This window comes from Macaca nemestrina, chromosome 14, assembly GCF_043159975.1.
Source record: "Macaca nemestrina isolate mMacNem1 chromosome 14, mMacNem.hap1, whole genome shotgun sequence".
NCBI lineage: Eukaryota > Metazoa > Chordata > Mammalia > Primates > Cercopithecidae > Macaca > Macaca nemestrina.
Window position 1 is genome coordinate 47,266,822 of NC_092138.1, and position 26,825 is coordinate 47,293,646.

The 26,825-nt window shown below is 34.0% G+C and overlaps 1 protein-coding gene and 1 pseudogene across 3 annotated transcripts in view; one reads left to right on the plus strand and one right to left on the minus strand.

Moving 5' to 3' along the window:
* Window positions 1-26,825, plus strand: part of LOC105489076 (centlein) — a 514,234-nt gene that overhangs the window by 446,667 nt on the left and 40,742 nt on the right. For all 3 annotated transcript variants that reach the window (XM_071077831.1, XM_071077829.1, XM_071077830.1), the window contains exons 19-23: window positions 14,562-14,753; window positions 19,868-19,965; window positions 21,455-21,581; window positions 22,922-23,059; window positions 23,642-23,827. In XM_071077831.1, the coding sequence (XP_070933932.1) occupies window positions 14,562-14,753; window positions 19,868-19,965; window positions 21,455-21,581; window positions 22,922-23,059; window positions 23,642-23,827 (741 nt within the window). The remainder of the gene's footprint in view (window positions 1-14,561; window positions 14,754-19,867; window positions 19,966-21,454; window positions 21,582-22,921; window positions 23,060-23,641; window positions 23,828-26,825) is intronic.
* LOC105489075 (sorting and assembly machinery component 50 homolog pseudogene) lies at window positions 4,392-5,763 on the minus strand (annotated as a pseudogene).

A 26,825-nucleotide genomic window follows, 5' to 3' on the forward strand; every position in this document is an offset into this window, starting at 1 on the left:
ACACAGGCTTATAGTGAAGGGATGGAAAACTATATTCCATACAAAGGGAAAGCAAAGGAGAGAAGGGGTGACTATACCAATATCAGATATTAAATCAGAAACTATTAGAAGAGATAGACATTCACCTGAAAGAAGGGCCTATTCACCTAGAAGATAAAACAGTTACAAATATTTATGCACCAAACCTCAGAACTCCTGTATGTATCGTAAGCAAATTTTGACAGAGCTGAAGGGAGAAATAGGCAGCAACACAATAATAGGAGACATAAGCACTCCACTTTCAACAATTGATAGAACAAGATTAATAGGTAATCAGAGAACTTGAACAAAACTGTGGACCAATTGAACCTAACGGATGTGTGGAGAATACTCTACCCAACAACAGCAGAATATATATTATTCACAAGTGCACATGAAACATTTTCCAGGATAGACTACATGTTAGGCCAAAAACAAACCTTAAATTTAAGAAGGTTGAAATAATACAAAGTATCTTTTCTGATCATAATGGTATAAAACTAAAGATCAGTAGCAGAAGGACAACTGTAAAATCCACAAATGTGTAGAAATTAACCAAAACATTCTTTTTTTTTTTTTGAGATGGAGTCTCGCTCTGTCAACTAGGCTGGAGTGCAGTGGCATGATCTCAGCTCACTGCAACCTCCACCTCCTGGGTTCAAGTGATTCTCCTGCCTCAGCCTCCTGAGTAGCTGGGATTACAGGCACGAGCCACCATGCCTGGCTAATTTTTTGTATTTTTGTAGAGACGAGGTTTCGCTGTGTTGGCCAGGCTGGTCTCAAACTCTTGACCTCAAGTGATTCACTCGTCTTGGCCTTTTAAAGTGCTAGGATTACAGGCATAAGCCACCACGCCCAGCTAAACCAAACAGTCTTAAACAACCAATGGGTTAAAGATGTCACAAAGAAAATTAAAAAATACCTTGAGACAAATGAAAATGAAAACATACCTGAATTTATGGGCTGCAAGCATAAGCAGCTGTAAGAGGGAAGTTTATGTACTGTACACTTGAAAATTGGTTAAGAAAGTAGCTCTCATATGTTTTATACCACAATAAAAAAGGTAAAAAATTTTTTTGATAAAATTAAATATCTGTTCATGATAAAAATTATCTTAGCAAACTAAGACTAGCAGGGAACTTTTTTATTCTGTTAAAAGATGTTTACCAGAAACCTGAAACAGTTGTTAAAAGGTGTGTACCAAAAATCTGAACTAGCCATCATACTTAATGATAGAAGTTAGATGCATTCTTTTTGAAATCAGGAAGAATACTTCTATGCCTGCTATCATTGTTTGTCTTTGCTGTTGTACTTGAGTACCTAACTAGCACATTAATATAAGTGACAGCAGTGAAAGTTAAATCTATTAGAAATGAAGAAACAAAACCATCATTAGTTCCCATATGTTATGCTTGTCTCCACAGAATCTCAAGACAAATTACTATGATTAATAAGAGATTTCAGCAAGATTGCTGGATCAATAATATACTGAGATATTAGGACTCATATTCACCAGCAATCAACAGAATATGCAATTTAACAGAAAAATGTGTTTAAATAATAGCAGGTATCTAGGAAGGGAAGTCGTATTACAATTTCAGAGATTGTTAAAATGTGAAATAGTGTTTTTAAATTGCTATATGTTTGGGGAGTCCATATGTATCTATATTCTAAAAGTACAAAGAAAGGTAAGGGAAAAATAAACAACAAAGTTATTCAGGATGGTGATTATTTCTGGTGGGTCAGGAGAGATGTTCATAGCTTCAACTGTATTGGTAATATATTCTTTGTTGACTGGTTAATACAAAGGCATTCATTGTATTTTTCTTTATATTGAAATATTTCATTAAAAATGAAGAAGGAAATCTAGTGATGTCATTGGTCAGAGAAAGAATGCTGGAGGTGGAACAAATCTTTGCAGCAAGATCTTAAGTTCGGGGGAGTTAACTGCTATATGGGCAAAGAGGAGTCAGAGAAGGAAAACCAAAAGAACTGTACAGAGAACGTGGAGGAAAAATTGAGTACTTTAATAAAGAAACAAGGGAGAGAAAGTTTTTAACAAGAAAAAGAGAGGCTTTGGTCAACAGTGTCAGATCCCATAGAGGAACTGATAGTAGAAAACTGAGAAGAGACTGTTGGACTTTACTAAGAAGACTGTATTAACAAGACTATCTTGATAGCAAGTGATAGAAACAGATTTCAAACTAACATAAGAAAAAAACACAAAATCCACAAAATCAAAGGATGAACTGTAGATTATAGACTTGGTAAAGGTACAGAAAATTGGAAACAGACACCCTAATGTTTTTAATGCTTCTATCTCACATCTCTTCATTCCAGACCAGACCAGCTTTCTCCATGCAGCTTTGGCTGTGTGTATTGGCCATGTGGTAAACCTACATTCTTACAGCTTTGCCTCAGAGAAGAAAAGAACTACTCATTCTCATCTTCTACTCTTCCTCTAATTTACAAGATAGTTAAATTTGCAGAACCACAGGAATATAAATACTTTGTCTGTATGTCATTTTGAGTTAGGATTTAGATTTATTTCATTATTTGTTAATTTTCACCTACATGAATAATTGACCGGAATTTCAGAGTCATGCAGGATACAGAGTAGTTTCTATTGGTCAGGACTGATTTATACATTGCAGTACTTAGGTATTCTTTGCTGTCACCCACTTCAGTTGCCAATCATTGTGGCACTCAAAAGTGCCCCAACAAATTTCCAAAATACACATCGGGATAGTATGTACTATTTGAGAACTACTGATTTAGAAGAAAAGCAGATCAACTGGGTTGATTAGTAAAAATGAAAGAACACCCAGACTTAACCTCTTACTAAAGATCTACATGAATCATTGTCCTTGATGTAGCATAACTGCCTGAGAGTCAGGTATTTATTTGACTTTATTTATTGAGTGACCTACTTTGTTAGGTCAAGCCTTTTTACTTGAAAGAATATGATCAACAGAAAACAATCCTGAATAGAAAATGAAGGGAAGGATGATAGTAGAAGTTCCTATGTGGAATTTTGTGTGTTGGAAAAAATAGCTTTTCAGTGAAATCTGTGAGAAATACCTTAAATAATATAGTATAGGTCAAAGCTTTGCAAATGTCTTTTTTCTATATAAAAGAAATTTCTACTCTATACTATGAAAGACTTTTTTTGGTAATTTTTACATATGTTAGTCCTTAGTTTTTAAAATCCCATTTTAAATGGTATCAGTAACTTTTTATTTCATCAAATCCAAAGATTTTTAAAAATCCTTTCTGAAAATGTCAATTTTTCACTCTCTTGAATCTTATGAAATTTATACAGGGAATAGAAAAAAACATTATTACTTCTCTTGAGAATTTTTGCAGGGTATATTTATAAATGATCAACATCATATGAATACTTAGTACTGCTGCTGTTAAATTTGTAATGAGTTGCAGGGTTTTGAAATTCCTTGACTGGCTTTCATCCAAGTACTTTATTTTCAAGGCTTAGATACAGTACAACCAATGAGAGACATACAGTTAACTATTGACCCTATCATGAAAATATTTCAGTTTTTAAGTATTAAGATGTTATTTATATTTAGGATATATTTAAGAAACATATCTTTCACTAGCTTGAATATATGAATTTGGAGCTGCAAATGATGATCTTTAGCCTTTGACTCTATAACCCCCAAAGTTGGTAATATTTAATTTAGATTAATGTGATAATGTAGTCTTCCTAAGAACTGATTCAAATGTAATTTAAATAACATCTATATTCATGCTTTTCAGAGGCTTACTGAGAAATTCTTTATCTTATAAAAGATAAATTTCAGAAATATATCATGGTCTATTATAAATTTTTAGAAGTCAAAAATTATTCTAAGGAATATTGATGCTTCTCTTTTTGAAGCCTATGTAGGAATTAAGTATTATGAGCAATTTAATACTATACATGGATATTCATTTCCTCTGGCTAGTCCACAAAGGCCTTTTTGAGCAATAAAATACCCATAAAATAAGAAGTAATACTATTGTAATAGCACACCACGAGGACAGGAAAACAATCAAAGTATTGAAATCTGATTTTTAGGAAAACCAAGTTTAATCAGAGATGAATGAGCAATCTTCATGAGACTTCCGCAGATATTTGATAGTCTCTGTTTCTGATAACTCAATCATTATAACTGTACTTGAAAAGTTATGGCCTTTTTTCGTGCGTATGTCGTTAAAATTTGTGAATGGGGTATTTAACATAGACTGCAGTCAAAGAATCTCTCATCTGCATTTACTCTGAGAGAAACTGCAAGGTGGGTGACTCACTGCCGTCAGGGTCCCAGAGCTTCTCCCGCTGGGGTGTCAGCTGCAGGAACCTTACCAGTTCAAAACTAGATGCTATCACATATCCTGTTGCCTGTCTGCACTCCCACAGGAATTTAGTAATTAAGTTCCAACAGAGCCATCTTGCCAAGCCTTAAGACAATCCTGGTGCCATAAAACTGGCAGATGCATTCAGCCAGCTCACGAATACACTTTGGGGCCCTCCCCATAGTTGAGGTTGCAGAGGTTTCCTGTGTTGAGAAAAACTGTTTGGAAAAGTTCTCCCAAACTGCATTGGCTTGGCTTTAAACGTGTTGGGGTATACAGATGCAGGCTGCTGGCCTAGCGTGCTGCTTCACCTAGGTGGTCGCCTGCACTCTGCTGCGGTGCTGTGCATGCTGAATCCCTGGACACTTTTTGGTTCCCCAAGGTAAAACTAGCAGCAGGACTCACAGTTTATCACCATGGTTGCCAACATCCCACCTCAGAGAAATGCTGAAAAAACTGAATCAAATATGAGTGGTTTATTCAACTGAAGTTCAAAATCTTCTTTGATGAAGCTTACATCCCTTGCAGTGTAGCCTGTCAGTTCCTGGTTAACTTTCAGCAAAACACATTTTCTTGGTAAGATGAAAGAATTCTGAAAATCGATGACCATGGCATGTGAAAGAGATGATTTAAGTGAATGTCTGCCTTACTTTCAAACAGCAAATGATGCTGTTCTTAAGTGGCAGTCCAGGTCTCACCACGTGCTTTTTCAATTGATGATGTGGCTGGTCTTTCATATGGGAAGACTACTTGGCTGATCATCTTCTGTTCATCTCCGAAAGTGAGCACCAAAGGAACTGTTCAGTAACTTTATGTAAGTTTACAGATAAATTTCTTTTGAAGTTTCTGGGCCATGGTTTGAAGAAAGGCCATGGGAAGTTTCTTTTGTTCCATGGGAAAAATGGAAAGTCACCTTTTCTGCATAACTTAGAAGATTAGGGAGTTTGAGGCCAAGTACCATACTCCCTTCATTGTTTCCAACCATAGTGTTTTAACTGCCCATTAATCTCCTTAATTCAGTTACTTCAAAGCTAACATCTAACCCATTTGGTAATGCATTGTCACCTTGACATATATCACTCAAAAAATCCACTTGTCTAAAAAATTCCTGGATGAAGAAATTTTTCACGGGCTTCATGAGAGTTCCACATTACCTCAATGAGGTTTTTAGGCTTAAAAACATCTCCAGTTTTACAAATGGTGATAGTATCTTTATTTAGTCCATCCAAGCCCATCGAAATGGGGATGTTGAACAGCCAAATCTTTGTTTTTAAGAATTTCCTGTTTGGCTTCACTTTCACCTTCAGCAAATTCAGTTTCATTTTCTGATGCTGCAAAGCCAGATCCTTTTGGTGGAAGAGGCTCCAAACTCTGTGTGTACAGTGTCCTCATGCTTCCTTCTCCTGCTGCCACCTGAGAGAGCTCCCCAGGCCTGACCAATCCTCAGTTATGAGGGCAGAGGCTGCCGTTCTTTACTTAGATACAGATAATGCTGTTAACATCGCCCTGAAACATCAAGTATTATTTTTGTTGATCTGGCTTTTTTTTTTTTTAATTGCTTCTCTGAGTAGACATTCACTTAAATCATCTCTTAAATTGGGGTGTATTCTTTTTTTCTTGCTGCCACTCAACTCCAGTACCAAAAAGTATTGACAAAGAGGGTGGAGGAAGAATATAATTAAAGAGGTAAATAGTATATAGGACATGTGAGGAATAGCTATTTCTATGTTGAATTAACTGAGTTTAAGCAGGAAAAGGAGAGTAAAAAAGAGGAGTTCAGAAAGACATTGCACAGTTTCTCCTTTAGGATATCAAATAGCACTACCATCGTCTTTCTTTCCTATTGAGGAAAGAAGTCAGAATGGGTATGCATTGCAACCTCATAGTCATTAGTAAGGATGTCATATGTAAGTCTAGTGTTTAGGAGGGCTACGATTGAACTCATAATATTACCATATAAACATTGAGAAATTATATTGGTAGTGATGATGATGAATTATTTTGGATATACTTTTGGTTCCCATTATCTGTTCCACTATTTAGTACCTGGTATTTAGTTTTCAAGAGAGCTTTTCTTCTCGTAACTTAAACAGAAGATTTGAAATAACAACAAACCAACAGTCAAACTCTTTTTTTCTGTGACTAGACAAATATTTATTTTTCCCATGAATACTTGAAAGTCAATTATATTAGTTAACTTTCTAAATTTCACATATAACATGTTTTTACTATCCATTATTTTCCCCATACTTGTGGGAACAGAAGTTTAAGTGATGTGGTCAACAAATTCAATTAAAATGCATTCGTTTAGTTATTCAGATTATTTTGAAAGAAACTACCTTGCTAATATCACATAGGTTAAAATTTGCTATAAAGGCATATAATGTTAAAAGTATTCATATAAATTAAAAGTACTTGTTAAACATTTTGAGTATTTTTGGTCTTTCAGAATTAAAAGTATTAGTAAACTGTTTTGAATAATTTGACACTTGAAATAATAGTGTTGATTTTCATTTTGAGAAATAATATTTAAACATAGTTACAAAATAATTATTTAATTGGACATTAGCTAGAACTTATGTTACAAAGTATAAGGGCACTGAATTACTTTAACTCCTTGTAAATGTTATTGAGAGTAGCATATCTCTTATCCATATGCGGATATCCATATTTCTCTGACAGAACCTAATTTGAACACATCAAGACAGATTGGCATTTTCAGACCCATAAAAAAACTGCTTTGTTAATTGCAAACCATATTTAGTATGACCTTATAACAAAGTAGCACTTTAAGTGTCATGCTTTGTCTTTAATGTGCACACTGGAGCTGGGTTCATCTGTACCAGACAACTACACTTCATGAAAAGAGTTTTTTTTCTTGATAGGCAATTAGCAGTAATTAGGAAGATTCACCTCAATAAGATGTCAACATGAGATTGTTTAAAAAAGTTGAATGTCAGTGACTTAAAAAAGGAAGTTCTTCTGACACCTGTGTATGGCATGTGAAACATGAAATGTTAATTTAACTTTTCTGCTTATTATTCATGCACAATATTATTTTGTCATTCAGACTCTGCATTGACAGAGTGTAAGGGTGTTAAAATAGTGTTGCTAGAATAAAAAGAGGATTAATCTACCATTGGCCAATTAGCCAAAAGGTACTTAATGGTCTCTAAAGGCTACTGAAGTCTAACTACTAGCAAAAGCATTGGTGAAAAGTCCTCTATATTACCTTCATTTACTTGACATTTTGTGAAACACAGTGTAGCCCTTTCATAACTGCAGTTGTCAGAAAATAGTTTATAAATGAGTGATGCATTAACTTAGTGGATTTTTCATAAGAAATTTTGTTACATAAATAATTACGTCTCAGCCTAAGATCTTTTTTTGGTTATTGGTTTTTATTTTTTAAGTCTTTCTCTTGGTGATCTCAAGTATCTTAACAAAAGAAAATTAATGTTTTAAATTTAAAAGTCTTGTTACTAAACTTGGAAGTTATTAATCTGAACTATTTACCTTTTTAAATAAGTCTTATATGGAAAATATTTGTTAGTGACATAGAAAATGATGGCATTGTCTTGATAACTCATACATTTTAATTGACTGTGAATTTAGTCCTATACCTGGACAACATACAGAATTTTATTTCTTTCCATTTTATCCCCTTTAAAAGTATAATATTCTCAATAAAAGAACATTGATTCTATTCACAGGAGGGAGAATATCATTAACATTATGGTGACTTTCTAGGGCGTTCTTGCCTATAGAATTTACATATATCCCATTCAATTAGAATTTTCTCTCCAGTCTCATTTATTTACATTCTGGTAACGTAATTTATGTTGTCATTTTTTAAAAACACAATAAGATTTTAAAATTGCTGCCTCTACTTAATTATGAATCGGAATAATCAGATTGTGAGAATGTAAATGAACTTATTTCTGTATTCAACATTAAATAGTCTTAAGTCAGTCCTAAGCATAATTTAAGATGAGATATTTTGGAGAAGTTATTGGAAACAGATCATTCTCGTTTAATGATTGCTTTTCCCTACTTCGATTGTCAAGCCCTTTGGCTTTCAAAAGGAGAAAGAAAACATGGAGAGTACATTATTGTTATAGATGGCAAGTAAGCCTCACTTTTTACTCTGGTTACTGATTCACCTTTTTCAATATTGAGCATCTCACTGTTACTCCAGCATGGACTGCAAAGTGTTCTTTGGCCACCAGCTATTTCCTGCATAGACCTCCCAGAAGCTCTGATCCAGTGTCCCTGGCATTCCACCACATGTTTGGCTGTATTTTCTAGAATTTTGTGTCTTTATGTTTCAGACTCTACTATCCCAACTATTTCCAAATTTTTTAAATGGTTCGTTACTTTAAATTTTTAATCCAATGGTAAAAAACAAATGGGAAAGACTGAACTATGTCTTTGAATGCTGTAGGATGGATATTGTCCAGAAAAAAACCGTAGGTCAGAATCATTTTCATTTTAGAAGTGAAGAGCTATACCCGATCCCATTCGTTTCCCTTGGAGCACTGCTTCTGAACTGATTGGATACCCAATAGCATTTTCTTTACATGTGCTACAACTAGCAACATGTTCGTTGAATAGGCAGATATTGAGTATTTTATTCTTCCGAGACATGAAGATCAGAGAGTATCTAAAAATATATTGTTTGGGGAGTAATTAGGGAAATGATTTTCTCAGCTTTTTTTCTAAGCCCTTTATTTCTCATTATGGGGCCTGAAGAATATTTTCCAAGGGCCTTGTTTTATTTTTTCTGATAGTTCGTTCCTGAACATTAAAATGTTCACCAGGTCTCCCTGATGGAGAAGGGATGCCTGATGTCCTCAGACTGCCCCCAGTTTACTGACCAGTGATTTGGCAACTATCTTCTCTTGAGTAAAAGTTGGAAAGCAGAGTGGTCATAGATCTAAGCTAGTACATTCAATGCTGTACTTAGCTTCTAGATCACATTTTACAGAACAAATCAGGGGAATATGGGGAGGGAAACAGGCTCTAGTCAGCATTTACCAGACAGGAATTGAAGGTAGCAGCAGTTCCCTCAGCTTCCCGTTTTGTTTCTTCATAGCACTTACTATAGTTTATTGTTACGTATTTCTGGATTACAGACCAGTAGCTACCTAAAGGCAAGGCTTATCTATAACCTTTTTCTTACTGAAAACAGAGAACTAGCATAGTGCTAACTACATAGTATGTGTAAAAAGAATAAATGATAGGTATTGAATCAGGTTCTGAATCTAGGTACTCCATATCTAAATCTGCCAGCAAATGTCAAGTTGGTGCCATGAATGAAAGCAGTTTGTGAATGAAATCCCATATAAGAAAATAAGGGAAAATAGGCCAGGGGAGACTAATTTACCCTATTCATGGGATTCTACAGTTACAGTTGAGAGCAGCAAACAAAAGCTTCTGGCCAGAGGCTTTTTGCTTGTCAGTTAAACTACAAAATGCAGATCTGGTAGAGGCAATTTATATTTCTAGCATAGAAAATGGAACATAAAAATAAAATGAAAAAGAACAAAAAAAAATTAAAAGGAAAATGGGGGTCAGGCACAGTGGCTCATGACTATAATCCAAGCATTTTGAGAGGCCGAGGCGGGAGGATGGCTTGAGGCCATGAGTTCAAGACCAGGCTGGGCAACACAGCAAGATCCCATATCTACAAAAAAATTAAAAAATTCGCTGGGTATTTTTACTCACTGTAGTCCCTGCTACTCGGGAGGCTGAGGCAGGAGGATCCCTTGAACCCAAGAGTTTGAGGCTGTAGTGGGCTAAGATTAAACCACTGTACTCCAGCCTGGGCAATAGAGCAAGACCTTGTCTGAAAAGAAAATGGGACAATTTGTAAAGCAATTGAATAAATACAATGAATACAAAATTATGGATAAAGAAAAAAAAATTAATCCAGAGTGAGAATATTATATAAACTCTACACACTGTGGGGTTTGGGAGACTTTCTTGAGATGGGACAGAGTGGCAGTAAGATAACAAGAAGTAGATTCTAGAAAGGCACTGATGTAAAAAATATCAGGACCCATATTAATTTTCTGTGCTACAAAACACAAATTTAGCAGCTGAGAAACAACATATGCATTCATTACCTCACAGTGTCATTGGGTCAGGAGTCTGATACAGCCTTAGTGGGGTGCTCTGCTCAGAATGTGGCAAGGTTGCAATCAGTGTGTCAGCCAGGCTGCCTTTTTTGAAAAATTCAGTTCCTTGTGGGTATAGGACTGAGGTCTGTCGCTTGCTGGTTGACAGCCAAGGATCATTCTCAGTTCATTGAGGCCTCCCTTAGGTCTTGTCTTGTAGCTCCTTTCATAACATGGCAACTTACTTCTTTAAAGCCAGCAGGGGAATCTCCCTGACCTCAGAGAATGCCTCTGGCCTTCTCTGAAAGGGCTCATCTGATTAGGTCAAGACCAGCCAAGAAAAGCTTGCTTTTGATTAGCTCTCAGAAACTTGATTAGGGACCCTGACCCTAATTACACCTACAGAATTCTCTTTGCATATAACATAATGTAATCATGGGAATGACAACCTATCATATTTCTGGGTCCCATACAAGGGGAGGGTATTGTACCAGAGCATGTCATCTGAGAATTGTGTCTACCACAGGATATTATACTGAAGAATAAGTTTTTCAGTACATTCTTATTTCTTCTTACAGTCGCTTAGAGAGTTCTCTCCTTTTCAGGGATTTATGCTTCCTCAATGTTAAATTTAAATAAATTATTAATAGTGTCTAGTTTAAAATTTTTATAGTGTTAAGTTCTATTTTATAACCTTTGGTTAGAAATAATTGACTACACATAAATCAATACGAATCTCAGTACTTATTCTTATTGAAGTCAACTTTTAAATTGAAATAGATGTTTGGGAGACTATAGACGGATTGCACTGCTGCGGATATAGAGTCAGAGGAGCATATACTACTACCTGTGTAGTAGTATAGGAGAGATCCTAGATTTATTCTTGTCAAACAAGTAACTATGACTTAAGACAAACTAAAGTTTCTGTCATGAGAGAAATTACCAGGTTATTATGTATATACATGTTAAAGTTTTTTTAATCTAGCTCCTCAGCCTTTAACACTTCTCAGACACTATTAGTAGCCTTTACCACAAGATAACAATGCTGACAATGAACATCTACTACGTGCAATCACAGACGTTTTAAGATTCTGTCCTCAAGATCACCTTTGTTAGGTAGACAAGCACCGTCTCTTTTTAAAACAAGGAAACAAAGCCATGTGTTTGTGCAAGCTCACTCAGCTGGTAAGCAGTAGACCCAGAGTATATGAATCCAGAAATTATGATTCTTCCATGTGTGTTTTGTTATCACTTGTTCTTAACATAATGTGACTTAAATGCTTATAAATATTTGCTTGAAGATGGAAAGGCAATAGTAGAGAAATAGGAATCATGCTGCTAATAAACAAGAAAACTCACAATTTTAAGAGTAATCTTAATTTATTGGTAGATTTTTATGGCACAGTCTCTTTCTAACAAGGTCACCCACAAAAGTTGTCTCACAGCCTATAGCAAATGTAAGCAAAAGAAAGTTATTTATACATTTTTTCTCATCTATAGCTTTCTCAAGTAAGAAGTAGAATTTTTTTTTTTTTTTTTTTGAGACGGAGTCTCGCTCTGTCACCCAGGCTGGAGTGCAGTGGCGCGATCTCGGCTCACTGCAAGCTCCGCCTCCCGGGTTCACGCCATTCTCCTGCCTCAGCCTCCCGAGTAGCTGGGACTACAGGCGCCCACAACTGCGCCCGGCTAATTTTTTGTATTTTTAGTAGAGACGGGGTTTCACCGTGGTCTCGATCTCCTGACCTTGTGATCCGCCCGCCTCGGCCTCCCAAAGTGCTGAATTTTTAAACTGAGAGAAGTTAATAAGAGAGCTCCAGTTATTTGTCCACAATGCTAAGGAGAACCAAAGGTTTCCAAACTGATGGAATGTGTGATTTACATATTTCCTGTTTTTCAACAGATGCTGCGTAGCATTTCTATGCATATATAACTAACACCGGAAATATGTTTTCAAGATTGTAGATTTTAAATATTGTTTAATCAAAATATTATATTTTAATAAAGTACAAGTCATTTAGTTTACTGCCTCTGTAATTTCAGTTTTTCTTCATTTAATACATTTTTATATTGTTAAATTGAAGTTGAAAGTTATGTATGCATGTCTTTTAGACGAATGTATTTATTGACTTGATCTTTCCTCAGTGGAGGCACATTTATAGTGTCAGGATCTGCCAGGTAGAAAGATTAGACAGAAATCTGGTGGCATACAAGTATAACAAATGAGAGAAGCCGCCTAAGTATTCCAGTAAGAAGAAAGGAACAAAGAAGTCTTCATGAAGGAGGAATACTAAGCTGCCCTTTAAAGATGAGACAGATTTCAGCAGAAAGAAACACCATGTGTAGAGTCATCCATGTAAAAATGGCAGGCAGGTTTGGGGAATGGCAGGCAGGTTTGGCTTCATATGATGCCTGACAGCAACACAAATTGAAGCCTAAGCTTAGAGAGCCTTATTATCCACAAACATTTGAGATTTATTCTATTGGAATGAAGAACCCATGAAGGGCTTTGATTAAGGGAATAACTGGTCAGTGTTGTTTTAGGAAGTTGTATAAAAGGTGGAATGAAGGTAGGGAAAGGTTGACGGCAGAGAAAGGGTTATTGTAATAGTCTTAATGAGATAATGAGGGTTTGCATTAAGAGAGTGGCTGAGAGGAATGAAAATGAGAAACACTATGTAATTTGCAGAACCTGACAATTGATTGGACATAGGGAATGAATAAACAGGGAGGGAGATGGATTCAAGCTTGAATATTAGACAGGAAGATTTCCAGTTTTAAGGAAACTAAGAGTTTACTATTAGATATTAATTATTAGGTTCTTTTGGGACAACTCATGAACAAATTTCATGGAACAAATTTCATAAACAATTTCCTAAAATTCTATAGAACCATGCTTTTAGATTATAAGGTAAAATATAACCATATAGTTTTTTTCACCACAGCATACTTTTTATGTTGCCAGAACATAGTTTAATCTGAAGTATATCAAGTTCTAGTTTTGAATCCATGATCTTAAATATTCATATTTAATAATATGCACTTACATATACAAATACATATATAATGATGGTATAGTTTCTAGAAATTGTGTTTTAAATATAGTGTTAATACTTAAGTTTCATGTTCATCTTACTGTACACTTTAGCTACATCTTTTGCTATTTCTAATTGGAATTTTTAACAAAGAAAAATTTTTCCCCCTCTGAGAGATTTCAGTATCATTTTGTCTAATTGTACCTTATGTTAAGGTACCACATTATAAGCTTCTTTGGAATAATAAAATAGTAATGCAAATACCCTCTTAAGCAGCTCTGAGTTGTTATGCCATTATAGTTTGGTGACATTCTGCTGACTATAGATTGGTGAATGAGAAGGGCTAACATTAAGATGGTTTCTTTTACACTCCTTCATAAAAACATTACTATTATGTCATTTAGCAAAATGTTTATGCTATTAAAAATTCAAAATGTAAGGAGTTTAGTGCATTTCTACCTCAACATTAGAAACAGGACTTTTCAACAATCAATCAAGTGCATAAAACTGAGCGAGTTTGTTTGCACGCTATTTATTTGAACTAAATCTCTAACAAGCCTCGTCTGCTAATTGGACTTAACATTTATGTTGCTAAATGAGAAGCATTTTGGCTGCTATATAGGATGGTAAGACCTACCCAGTGGAATAAACAGCTAACATCTGTTATCCTGTCCTGCTCCAGCTTGGCTTTTCCCAGTTAAGTACTACATCAGCCCTGAAGTCGAGGTTATCAAATATGTGAATCTCTGGCTCACCCATTTATGTGTGAAGGTAAAGAAATAGTGCATCATCAGTCAGGACCAGCCAACCAAAAGATATTGAGTACAGCTGGTTCACTTTGTTTTAACTTTGCAAGCCCTACTACTATAAGCAAAATCTAATAGAGGTTAAGATTTTTGTAAAGTTCGTATAATAACTATAATTAATTTCAGTTCTCTTTAATATTTTCCTAGCTGTAGACTTTTATGCTGATAATTATTAGATTAAATGTAGTTACTTTTATAATATATTTATATTTATTTTCTTTTTTTAAAAAAAGAAGCTAAATTTGGATTTGGCTGGGCTTCGGAAAGAAAAAGAAGATTTACTAAAGAAATTGGAGTCCTCATCTGAAATCACAAGTTTGGCAGAAGAAGTTTCCCAAGTGACATTTCCACGGATACAAGTTACATCACTTGGTCCTTCAAGGAGCATGGATTTGGAAATGAAGCAATTACAGTGTAAATTAAAGGTGATTATAAAGTTTAGTAAGCATGAAAACATGTATTATGCTTGAATCCTGCAAGACATATTTATATGAACACTAATTTTTTCTAATAAAGGTAAATTATAGTATAGATAATCCAAAATTATTAATATTGCCATCATCATTAATTTTTAGCCCGGTAGATTCTTATCTGATAATAAATACTACCATTCTCTGAAAAAGACAAGACACCATGAAATCCTAATTTAGGAACTGATGTAAACTGGCCGATATCTGCTACTCTAATACTTCTTTCTGCCCCCATGCCTCCCTCCAGCTAAACAGAATCCTTTCAGACATGTAATATGTCAACATAAATAGAATTGCTTTTCTCTGCATACTTCCAGCAAGTTAAACTTGAGAGTGAAACCAACCCACTTTTGCACTCTGCTTCTTCTCCCTCCCACTTATCTCCTCCTTCTCTGTCTCCAACCAACAACCAAATTAAAATAGTAGGAAGTATGTAGAAAAAAAGCACTGAGAGGAAAAAAAAAAAAGAATCTAAGACCAAGCAAAACTGTCAGCAACTTAAAAGTAAGGCTGTCCTTAGTTTAAGTAGAATTCCCTTGTAAGAAATAGGATTTGTGAGTGAGTTTTAATTGGAAAGTTCATTTTCATGCTTCTTAAGCCCATTTATTCCTCACATATTTAAATATTTTCTTCAGTGGGGGTTGCTAGCTAGAAGCTAAAAAGGGCAGTGTATATGGGACCATTGCTATAATGTGAGTCACTAGAAAGAAAATCCTGATTGTAAATGCACAGAGTACATTAGAAATGGAATAATCATCCCTGTTAGGAGGGTACTGGAATACTATGTTGAAATGTCAAATAGACTCGTCATTGTTTTCAATCCCAAATAGGGTATGTGCACCCTTCAATAATATATCTTTTAGTGCAGATTTACTCATAGGATAAATAGGATAAAACTTAAAATAAATGAGTTTATTATTGCTTGAAAATAATTTGCTTTATTAATAGTAACCAAATATACAAACTAGCATTGGGATTCTTCTTGAATACTATCTTCTTTAGACAGTTTTTATGTGTAAAACTTGGGTCAGTCACAACATTTTATAATCTTAAATAACTTATAAAATATTAGAAATGTGAGGGAAAAAGTGTTATGCAATTTTGGGGCATGAACCTTAAAATGTGTCTCTGAAAATGAGGGATAAAATGTGTAAACTGAACATTTCAGTGTTAAGGTTTCATATAGAGAAGATAAAATCGTTGAGATATTCCTTGATCTTATCTGTCACAGAGACTTTAATTCTTACTTCTGTGATTCTTCGTGTATTTAAGTCCTCATGATTCTAACTTTGTTTTTCACCAAGATAAAATAGAGTGCTAGATCCAGTATTGTCTAATCTGACTTCTAGAAGACATAGTTTTAAGTTGATTTATACATAAATCATAATTTATGATTTTTACATAAACTGTTTTTCATTGATTTATATTTTACTTATTTTACTTACTACAAATGATCTAATAATTTTTGGTAATAATAGATCCATATGAGTGTCTGTAAGTTCTTTGTATTATGATTTTTCATGGTGTAAGCTTTTACCCACGTACAGGTCTCTCTCTTGGTTTGGAGGAATGTATGAATCAGAAAGAGAACTAAAGCAATTAGTTTGAATTGATTGTCCATAATCTAACCTAGAGTCTTGGAACACTGACCAAACTGCATAGGGACAAAAAGGATAAATTTTTACTTTTGTTTTGTTTCATATTTTCATATAGAAATTTCCTAGAAGACCAAGTATCTTTAAGTATATAATACTCTCTACTACTAAAAATTTTTGTTTTGATTCTGGTTTGTAGAGATTCCATAACAAAATACCACAAACCGGTTGTCTTAAACAGTGAACGTATATATTATTCTCACAGTTCTAAAGGCTGGAAATCTAAGATCAAGGTGTCAACAGGTTTCATTTCTGTTGAGGCCTCTCTCCTCGGTTTGTAGATGGCTGTCTTCTCCCTGTGTCTTTACATGGTCTTCCCTCTATGTGTCTTTGTGTCCTAATTTCCCTGCTTATAAAGACACTGCTCAGACTGAATTAGATTCCACCCTAATAACCTCATTTTACCTGAATTATCTGTTTAAAGGCCTTATTTCCAAATACAGTCACATTCTAATGTACTGGGGGTTCAGTGAGAACTTCAACATACTAATTTGTTTAGAAGAAATAGAATTTGGCTCATTCCAGATATCAAACTGATAATATAGTGATTTTTAAATAAGTAGCTTATTTTCTACTTAATGTTTTTAGACTTAATTGAGAAAATTGGCTAGATTCGAATATACTAAAGGTTTATACACACCTTTTCTGTACTATGCAGTTAATATTACACTTTTCTGTGTAATTTTATATATGTTTTTCTGATGTCTGTGGTTCATTTACAGTTGAGAAAACTGAGACACAGAAAGCATAAGTTAATTGTCCAAGATCACACAGGTACTGCATATAGAGCTGAGATTAGAACTCCAACCATCTGGCTCCATAGTCCATGCTCCTAATCATTATACTATGCAAATTTAAAAAAAATATTCAATAAACTTTGTATAGGAAAGCTGTAACAGGGATGACTTTTTACCATTGTGACATTTTTGATGTATATGTTTTACACCAGATTTTAAGTCATGTTACAGATAAATATTGTGTAGTAGGGAATGGAAAAGGGACAAAAGACCTGGGTTTCAATCAATTTTTGGCCATTAACTTCTCATCAACCTGGTCAAGGAAATTACTTAACTTTTCTAGAGGTCTAAAGCAGAGATACCTTTCTACCCATCTGATAAAAATTTTTGAGGATCAAATGAAATAGCTGTTAGATTTAGAGATCTTGGCCAAAGTGTATCTCAACCTGGCGTTTTATTTATTATAAATTGCTTTTCTCTCAATTCTCCAAGTCAGAGTTAACAGTATTTTCAGCCACATAAAATACAGCCTTAAGTCTAAAAACAGAAAAGAATCAACCAGTTATCTTAATATCCACTTAATTCATTCCATTGAAGATACTCTCGGACTTTATTTACTGCCTGTATCTTTTATTTTAAATACAATTCTAAGTTTATTTTACTTCTCAGCAGAAAACACCTTCAGTGCAGCACGCTAGAAGTATGCATATTAAGGGGAAGGATGATTGTTTTTAGGCAGGAATAATGACACAAGCAAAAAATTACAACCAACAGATTGACAGGAAAAAAAAAGGCAATATGAAAATGTTAAGGTAAATACAAAATTAGAAAAGCACAGTCTGGGACCATTTAGAGGAGGGATAAGTAGACATTTATATCACAGTAGTCCCTAAAACCATCACTATATTATAGTATAGTGATAATATAATACGTATTAGTATATCATATATAATTTATAGTGATATTATTTATAATATAATATCACTATATTGACATATCACTATTAGCTTAGCATAATCATGGATGTTCATATTTCTAACTGAATGAACAATCATCAGAGAAAGAATTGAAAATGATTAAAGCAAACGCTTCAATTATTTGATAAATTGACTAGTGTGGAACATATTCAAGCAGTGGTGGAAATAAGATACTGTACATCACTGTAAACATGCAAACTATGGTATAAATTTTGATTGCATTACACACACATTTGATCAAAACATAACATTCAAAAGAGTTGCCATGCTGAAGTAGCTTTGAGTTTTTAAGAAAAATTAACATTTCATGTAAAAATTAAAATTATTTCAAATGTTCTATTTGTATGTTATATCCATGAGATATTTAAAGTCAGTCTGATGAATTACATTTACCTTGGGTAACTAAAGTTTAATCTTTTCAAACTCAAATTATTTTTAGCATGAGTCAAACATCCAAATCTAGGAATAGTTCTAATAGAAACAATTTATTGTAGTTTAGAAATATTAGCTAAATAACTACTCCAAATATTTTAACAGCTATTATATTTTATTTATATTCATTTAATACTTTTAAAAGTTAACAAATGGATTAATGTGAGTATGTCAACATTATCTTGAATGTGGAAAAACTAAAGTACTGAAAAGACTAAGTGATGTCTTAGATTATACATTTAGTTGGAACTAGAGTCAAAATTGAAAGGTGTTCTAACACTGTAGTTACCACCTCTGGTTCCTAGGCTGTACTGACAACAAATACCACAAAACTGTTTTGCTTTGAAAAACTAATAATTGTTTATAAATAATTTAATAAGTAGTGTTATTAATAACTTAAAGAAGGACTGAGTATTCATGAGGTTTTCTATCAGTTATCATTATTCTCTAACAAACTATCCCAAAGTATCGTGGCTTAAAACAACAGTTTATTATTTCTTACGATTTTGTTGGTTGACTGGGAAGTTCTTATGTTGGTCTCTTCTGGGCAACCTCATATCCCTGGATTTTTTCAAACCGAAGGTTTCCCTAGTTGGAAGATACAAAATAGCCTCACTCATAGATCGGACAATTGATCTACTGCCTGTCAGCTGTAGTGTCTTGGTACACTTCCACATGATACATCAACTGCAAGGTGATCCTGGAGCAGCATTCCAAGAAGGCAAAGAGAGAAGCCATAAAGCTTTAAGGCCTGGGAACTGAAATTTACACAATTCATTTCTGCTGCATTCTTTTGGGCAAAGCAAGTCACAAGCCAGACTACATTCAGAGGGTTGGGAAATGGATTCCCCTGCTTGATGAGCAGCAAAGCATTTGTGACCATAGTTAGTCTAAGATGTTAGTAAATCCAGTATTTGTTTTAAGTGATCTTTTTAAATCATTAAAATTCTTAATTATTCACATATTTACATTATACTAGGACAATTCACATTTCCTGTAAATGTATTTTGGATACATGCTCTTTGCTATTCTTACATGATTGTGTTCCTCTATAGTTTGGCATGTTATATAAAAGTTTTAGTATTACTATAGTATTTCTATTAGAGCATATAAAATAAAGCATTTAAAATATTAAAATATTCATTTTAATTATTGTTTACCATAATTATTGTAAATGTATTCTTCTTTTTTAGAATGGCACTTATTTTTATGCTGCTTTAGACCAAGGTTGAAAGGTATATTTAAATTTATTTCTATTTTTAATCTAGAATGCAACTAATGAACTCACTAAACAGTCATCAAATGTGAAGTCTTTGAAATTTGAACTCCTAGCAAAAGAAGAACACATAAAGGAAATGCATGAAAAGTATGGTCTTTGTATTTCTAGCCATTGTATTTGGTGCCACCTAGTGGCATCCAAGTCTATTAAACGTACCCTAAGAAACTGCTAATGTTAATGTTTTCCTTCCCTAGTTCATATTTAAACCTACATAAGATGAAAGTTTAAGGAATACTATGTATAGCATGATTAATGGCAAGCTATTTAGTTTTTTTATTAGAATAAGGATTAAGTTAAATTTCCCTTATTAAACATATTTAATTTTGAATAAATACAAATTAATGGCTTCGAGACTATGAATGAAAAACTTTACAATGTGGCAGTTATTTGACCCCCCCCCAAATATATAGATTAGTATTTGTATTGGATTTAATGCCTAAACTTATGAAGCTAAGGTATAAAAAGGAAAGTTTTGTTTGTGTTTAAAATAACTGGAGGTTATGAAAGTTTGTACTTTTTGTGTTTATCAGTAAAAAGATTTTAAATGCTGTATCCCACTGAATCAAAATTATTTTCATTCTGTATCTTTCGGAGCTACACTATTGCTTAGAAATAGTAAGATGTTTAGATAGAATTCCAGTTGTCTCTGATACATTTAAGATATATGTATCTCACAAACACACCTGTAGACCTCATTGTAAGTGAAGAGCACTTAGAAGTGATATGAGTAGATAAAAGTCTTAGACAAAAAGGTTGGTTAATTTTTTAACTGATAATATTTTGAAGTTTATTTATTAAGAGTAAGTCTTGCTTATTGTTTAACAGGGCTCTCGATTAACACTCTTTGAATTCTGGCTTCCCTACCTACTAGGCCTATGCCTAAATTCAATAATATTAAATTAGGTTCTTTTGAGGAATAAATGAGCTAATACATGTAAAGCACTTACAACAGTGACTGGAACATTGTAAGTCTTCGATACATGTTAGCTATTGTCATTCTTATTTTAGTAGCAGTAGCAGCAGCAGCAGCAGCAGCAGCAAGAGAGTAGTGGTTCTCACAGCATCTACCATTTTATACTTAATATTTCATCAACTGTGCTAAACAGATGTGTGGATTGAATCTCAAATTATATTAAATTAGAAGATATTATGGCTAATTTAGTTTCATTACAAGAGTTTACATTTGTTTATTGAAGTATTAGATTTTTTCTTCTTGTTATGCTTTTGATTATCTTTATATATCACTTTGATTTTTCACAGCAATGTAAAAATGTGATTTAAATGAAATAGCTCTAAGTTTTCATAAGTGTTATTAATTTTTTTCATTTCTTATATTTTTGTTTTAATACGTATATGTAATTGTATAATTACCAAGTCACAACTATAGATTTTACAAGTGTTCAAAATATTAAAAGAACAATATCTTATCCAATGCAATTCATTTTACTAATTTACAGTGTCAATATCACATAACATTTAAAAATTAACAGTAGGTATAATATTGGATAAAATGTAAGATATCACCACTGTTAAGGTATTTTCTGTCACTCTTGATGTTACCTTTTTTTTTTTCAAGGATGTCTCGAATGGAGAGGGATATAACTATGAAAAGACATTTGATAGAGGACTTGAAATTTCGACAGAAAGTAAATTTGGAAAGTAATGAGAGTTTTAGTGAAATGTTACAAAATCTTGATAAAAAGGTATCAATTTTTATCTTAACTGACACTAAAAATATCACTTCCTGTTGTATTTACTCTCTTACCACAAATATTTAGTCCTAATAAATGTATAGAAAATATTCATAGGATATGTATTTACTGTTACAAAGTAACACTCTTTGCTCTGAAAGTACATTATTTATTTTAAAATTCAAGTCTCTAAAACCTCATACATAATACGGCCACACATTCTGTTTCTATTTATAAATATCCCATGAGAAGATTAAAAATCCTCAGTATTTCTAGGATACTTTTTTACTTTTTATTCAGTATTTCATTTTATTTAAAACTATAATTTGTGATGGAATCAAGCTTGTATTTCTTAGTGAAAACTTGATTACCAATAACTATCAGAAGTTCTTTAAAAATGTACTTTCTTCTTAGATACCCTTAATGCATTTTACATGGGAAGGGAGTTGTACCTGCAAAGGGAGTTGTAGTTAAAGTAGTTATGTAATATATGACCCCAAACTAGAAGGTTTTTTTTTTTTTTTAAAGATGCTGTTTTCACAACTCATAAAGCACCCTGTGCTTTGGCATTCACTAAATGTTATGCACACCTGAGAGAACATCTCCTTTACTTTCCTTGTTGAAAATGAAAATTAAAGTATCTGTTAGGTCAAATGGATTTAAGAAAGAAACTTTTACATGAGCATGATGAATCCATATGGATTTTCTCTTTTCTCTTCCATGCCGCTGTGCAAGTTAAAATCACTTCCTATAGGCTTTTTCAATGTTATCCTTTCAATTTTGCTATTTTTTTAACTTCAATAATAATTTCCTACATAGCCGTGGAATCTTTATATAAGTAACATTTATATTTAGTGGCATTAAACTGAAAAACTACTTTTTCTGTTATGCTTTGAGATACATATTATATATCTTATAAATAAGCAATGTATATATATACTATTATTTTATTTCATCAAAAAGGCTATGTAATACTTATTTTAGAGAATACAATGGAAAGTTAACTATAACTTGGCTTGTTTCAGAATCAGAACAATCATCTCCTGCCTTAGGAAGTTTAAGTTAGTAATTAATGGATATGTAGTTAACATTAATATTGTGTTATTGGGTGCAAGGATATACATACCAGTATTCATTTAGTTTGTGTGCAATTTTGGGTTTTGTTACTGATTTAAGGATTGTTACTTTCATTCATAATATGAGTTCTGTAAGTATAATACTTGAATTTGATAGCGATATGAGAAAATAAATGGAAGTAGACTCATTCACTCATTTAGTTTCTGCTGGAACAAATACAGTATATGACTAGAATGCCTTTAACAATAATAATTACCTTTATGCTTTTAATGTAGGTAAAGACATTAACTGAAGAATGTTCCAACAAGAAGATATCAATTGATTCACTAAAGCAAAGACTTAATGTTGCTGTAAAAGAAAAGTCACAGTATGAACAGATGTATCAGAAATCTAAAGAGGAGTTAGAAAAAAAGGTATGCTTTTAAAAAGATCATTTTAGCTTAGAGATGGAATATAATGGTGTTTGTTTCATTGTTAACATTGTTGATTTTTTTCCTTCCCCAAACCACAAGCTAAACACTTCAAATAACTGCAAAGAGGATTTGTATCTCTACATGAAACACTAAACATTTGTTTAACATTAAAGATATTTCTGTATTAGAGGAAACAGGTTTTGTTTGATAGTTTTTAAGAAATGAAAACTATTATTGAACACTGGTATTTATACAAGTAGATATAAATTTTGTAGGCCCACTCAAACTTTCAAACTAAATGTTTCCATGTTATGTAGAGCATCTTTGGGGGTCTAAAATAGCTTCCATGCTTTTAATTATAATCTTTAAAAATCATAAACTAATTTTGATGATAAGTATATGAGAATGTGTACTTAGGATGTTTTATTGAAAATTAATGAAAATAGTCATTAATTTTACCCAAATAATAAATACATATATAGAGAGAATAATAAAATATTTTCCTTATTTGACATGTATAACTAACTTTTCCAAATCTGTTTATAAAATATCTTTTATTTTATGACTGCTGATCTTTTGCAGGATCTCAAGCTTACTCTCCTAGTATCAAGAATAAGTGAGACTGAATCTGCAATGGCAGACATTGAAACAGCAGCATCTAAGCAGCTTCAAGGATTAGCATTGCAAAGTGAACAGGTTCTAGAAGGTGCACAGAAGACATTGCTGTTAGCCAATGAAAAAGTGGAAGAGTTCACCAAATTCGTGAAGGTTAGAATTACTTGTCGTTTACTAACTTCTACTTTACTTTAGGCAGAGTAGGCAGTAGCTTACTTGAGATGATTTAGGGAATAAAGTTTCTTTCTGCTTTTGTAACACACAAAACATCTTTTCCTACCCTATTTATCACATTGCTAATAATTCCTGCATAAAGAATTTATTTTTATAGTTTGAATTTAAAATTTTCTACCATCTTAATATTTCTTTCTTAATATCAATTTAGTTATGAAATGGTAGTAGTCAAGTCATCTGGACAGGTTTTAAGTTGAAAGAATTAAGCCATTCCCGCTCTACTCTCCTTTTGAAAATTGTTCAAGCAGAAACAACCAGGAACTTGCTCAGTGTTCAGTGATGCTAAGAGACATCTGAAGCCCAGGCCACAAACTGTGAAGACATGGGATAGGCAGAGGAATGGCACATGACAAGTAGAACAAAGAGAAGACAAACTCAAGTATCTGCAGAGGTGTACCATCTAGAAATTATCTAAAAGCTAAAGAGCCCTAGAAAGCCTTCATTCCCCTAGACTTAGAAGTTAATAACATTTTATGCCACTATTAAGAGTACTCCACTTAGAGGAAATTCCTTACTTTGCTTCTTTGGAAATCATAGATACCTTGGGAGTTTTCTCATTTTAAAAATATCTACAAAATGAATTGATAAAACATTTTATCTCCTTTATCTCTTTTAATGAATATTTCAACTGGTGTGAAATCAAGCCAATAATGCCTGCCTCTGAGGATCCTAAATGATTGCAAAGTATTAATTTTAGTAAATGTAATTTACCTTTTCCAGATTCAAAACATTTTTTCTAAATGCTTGTTGAATTCACTGTTTAACTTATAGTGAACACTTTCATTAAATATTGTGACTTATACACTGCTGGTGGGAATGTAAATTAGTTCAGCCACTATGGAAAGCAGTTTGGAAATTCTCAAAAAGTGAAAAACAGAACTACCATTTGACCCAGCAATCCCATTATTGGGTACATAACCAAAATAATAGAAATCCTTCTATCATAAAGACACATGCATGCATATGTTCATTGCGGCACTGTTAACAATAGCAAAGATATGGAATCAACCTAAATGCCCATCAACAATAGACTAGATTAAGAAATTGTGGTACATATACACCATAGGATACTACACAGCCATAGAGAAGAATGAGATCAAGTCCCTTGCAGCAACTTGAATGGAGCTGGAGGCCATTATCCTAAGTGAACTAACACATGAAGAAAAAACCAACACCACATGTTCTCACTTATAAGTGGAAGCTAAACATTGAGTGCACATGGACACAAAGAAGAGAACAATAGACATCGGGGCCTACTTGAGGGTGAGGGTGGGAGGAGCGTGAGAATTGAAAAACTACCTGTTGGGTACTATGTTTATTGCCTGGGTGATGAAATAATATGTACATCAAACCCCTGCAACACAAAATTTATCTACAGAACCAACCTGCACATGTATCCCTGAAACTAAAATAAAAGCTATATATATATAGTCATTATTTTACTCATGAGGTAGAACCATTTTTATTATGAGTATTACCTTCATAAACCTTGGTTTTTGTTTTATATTCAACTTAGCATTTTGTTTGTGGAGCTTTTGGCTAAGATATAAAATATGAAATATATAATTATGAGATTTATTCAAAATGCTAATCATTGTTTTTCCTTGAAGTACTCTTTGAATGTGGCACTTTAAAAAAGAAGGATGAATGAGAATCAGAAGTTTTCACAATAGAAAAATTAATTTCATGACTGTATATCTGATTATCATATTCTAGATGAAGTTTCATGACTTCCATGATAAGGTAAATGGGTATATTTCTTCATACAAAGTGGTTTAGCAAAAAATATCTTTAAGAAACTTTTCTTTTTTTTCTCTTTTTTTTTTGAGACGGAGTCTCGCTCTGTCGCCCAGGCTGGAGTGCAGTGGCCGGATCTCAGCTCACTGCAAGCTCCGCCTCCCGGGTTCACGCCATTCTCCTGTCTCAGCCTCCCAAGTAGCTGGGACTACAGGCGCCCGCCACCTCGCCCGGCTAGTTTTTTGTATTTTTTAGTAGAGACGGGGTTTCACCGTGTTCGCCAGGATGGTCTCGATCTCCTGACCTCGTGATCCGCTCGTCTCGGCCTCCCAAAGTGCTGGGATTACAGGCTTGAGCCACCACGCCCGGCAAGAAACTTTTCTTTATATCCAATGATATAAATAGTATTTAATGATGAAGTGAGTATCTAAACTGTAATTATTCAAGGGTAACATTAGTCCTTCATATTGTTCATCAACAATGATATTGAGTAGATGTCTTAATAGATAAATTCAGGATTGCTGTGGTTTCATGACTTTTTTTTTTTTTTTTTTTTTTTTTTTTTTTTTTTTGAGAGGGAGTCTCGCTCTGTCGCCCAGGCTGGAGTGCAGTGGCCGGATCTCCGCTCACTGCAAGCTCCGCCTCCCGGGTTTACGCCATTCTCCCGCCTCAGCCTCCCGAGTAGCTGGGACTACAGGCGCCCGCCACCTCGCCCGGCTAGTTTTTTTGTATTTTTAAAGTAGAGACGGGGTTTCACCGTGTCAGCCAGGATGGTCTCGATCTCCTGACTTCGTGATCCGCCCGTCTCGGCCTCCCAAAGTGCTGGGATTACAGGCTTGAGCCACCGCGCCCGGCCTTGTTTCTTTTTCTTTTTCTTTTTTTTTTTGAGATGGAGTCTCGCTCTGTCGCCCAGGCTGGAGTGCAGTGGCCAGATCTCAGCTCACTGCAAGCTCCGCCTCCCGGGTTCAAGCGATTCTCCTGCCTCAGCCTCCCGAGTAGCCGGGACTACAGGCACACGCCACCGCGCCTGGCTAGTTTTTTGTATTTTTTAGTAGAGACGGGGTTTCACCGTGTTAGCCAGGATGGTCTCGATCTCCTGACCTCGTGATCTGCCCATCTCGGCCTCCCAAAGTGCAGGGATTACAGGCTTGAGCCACCGCGCCCGGCCAAATAAAGGGCC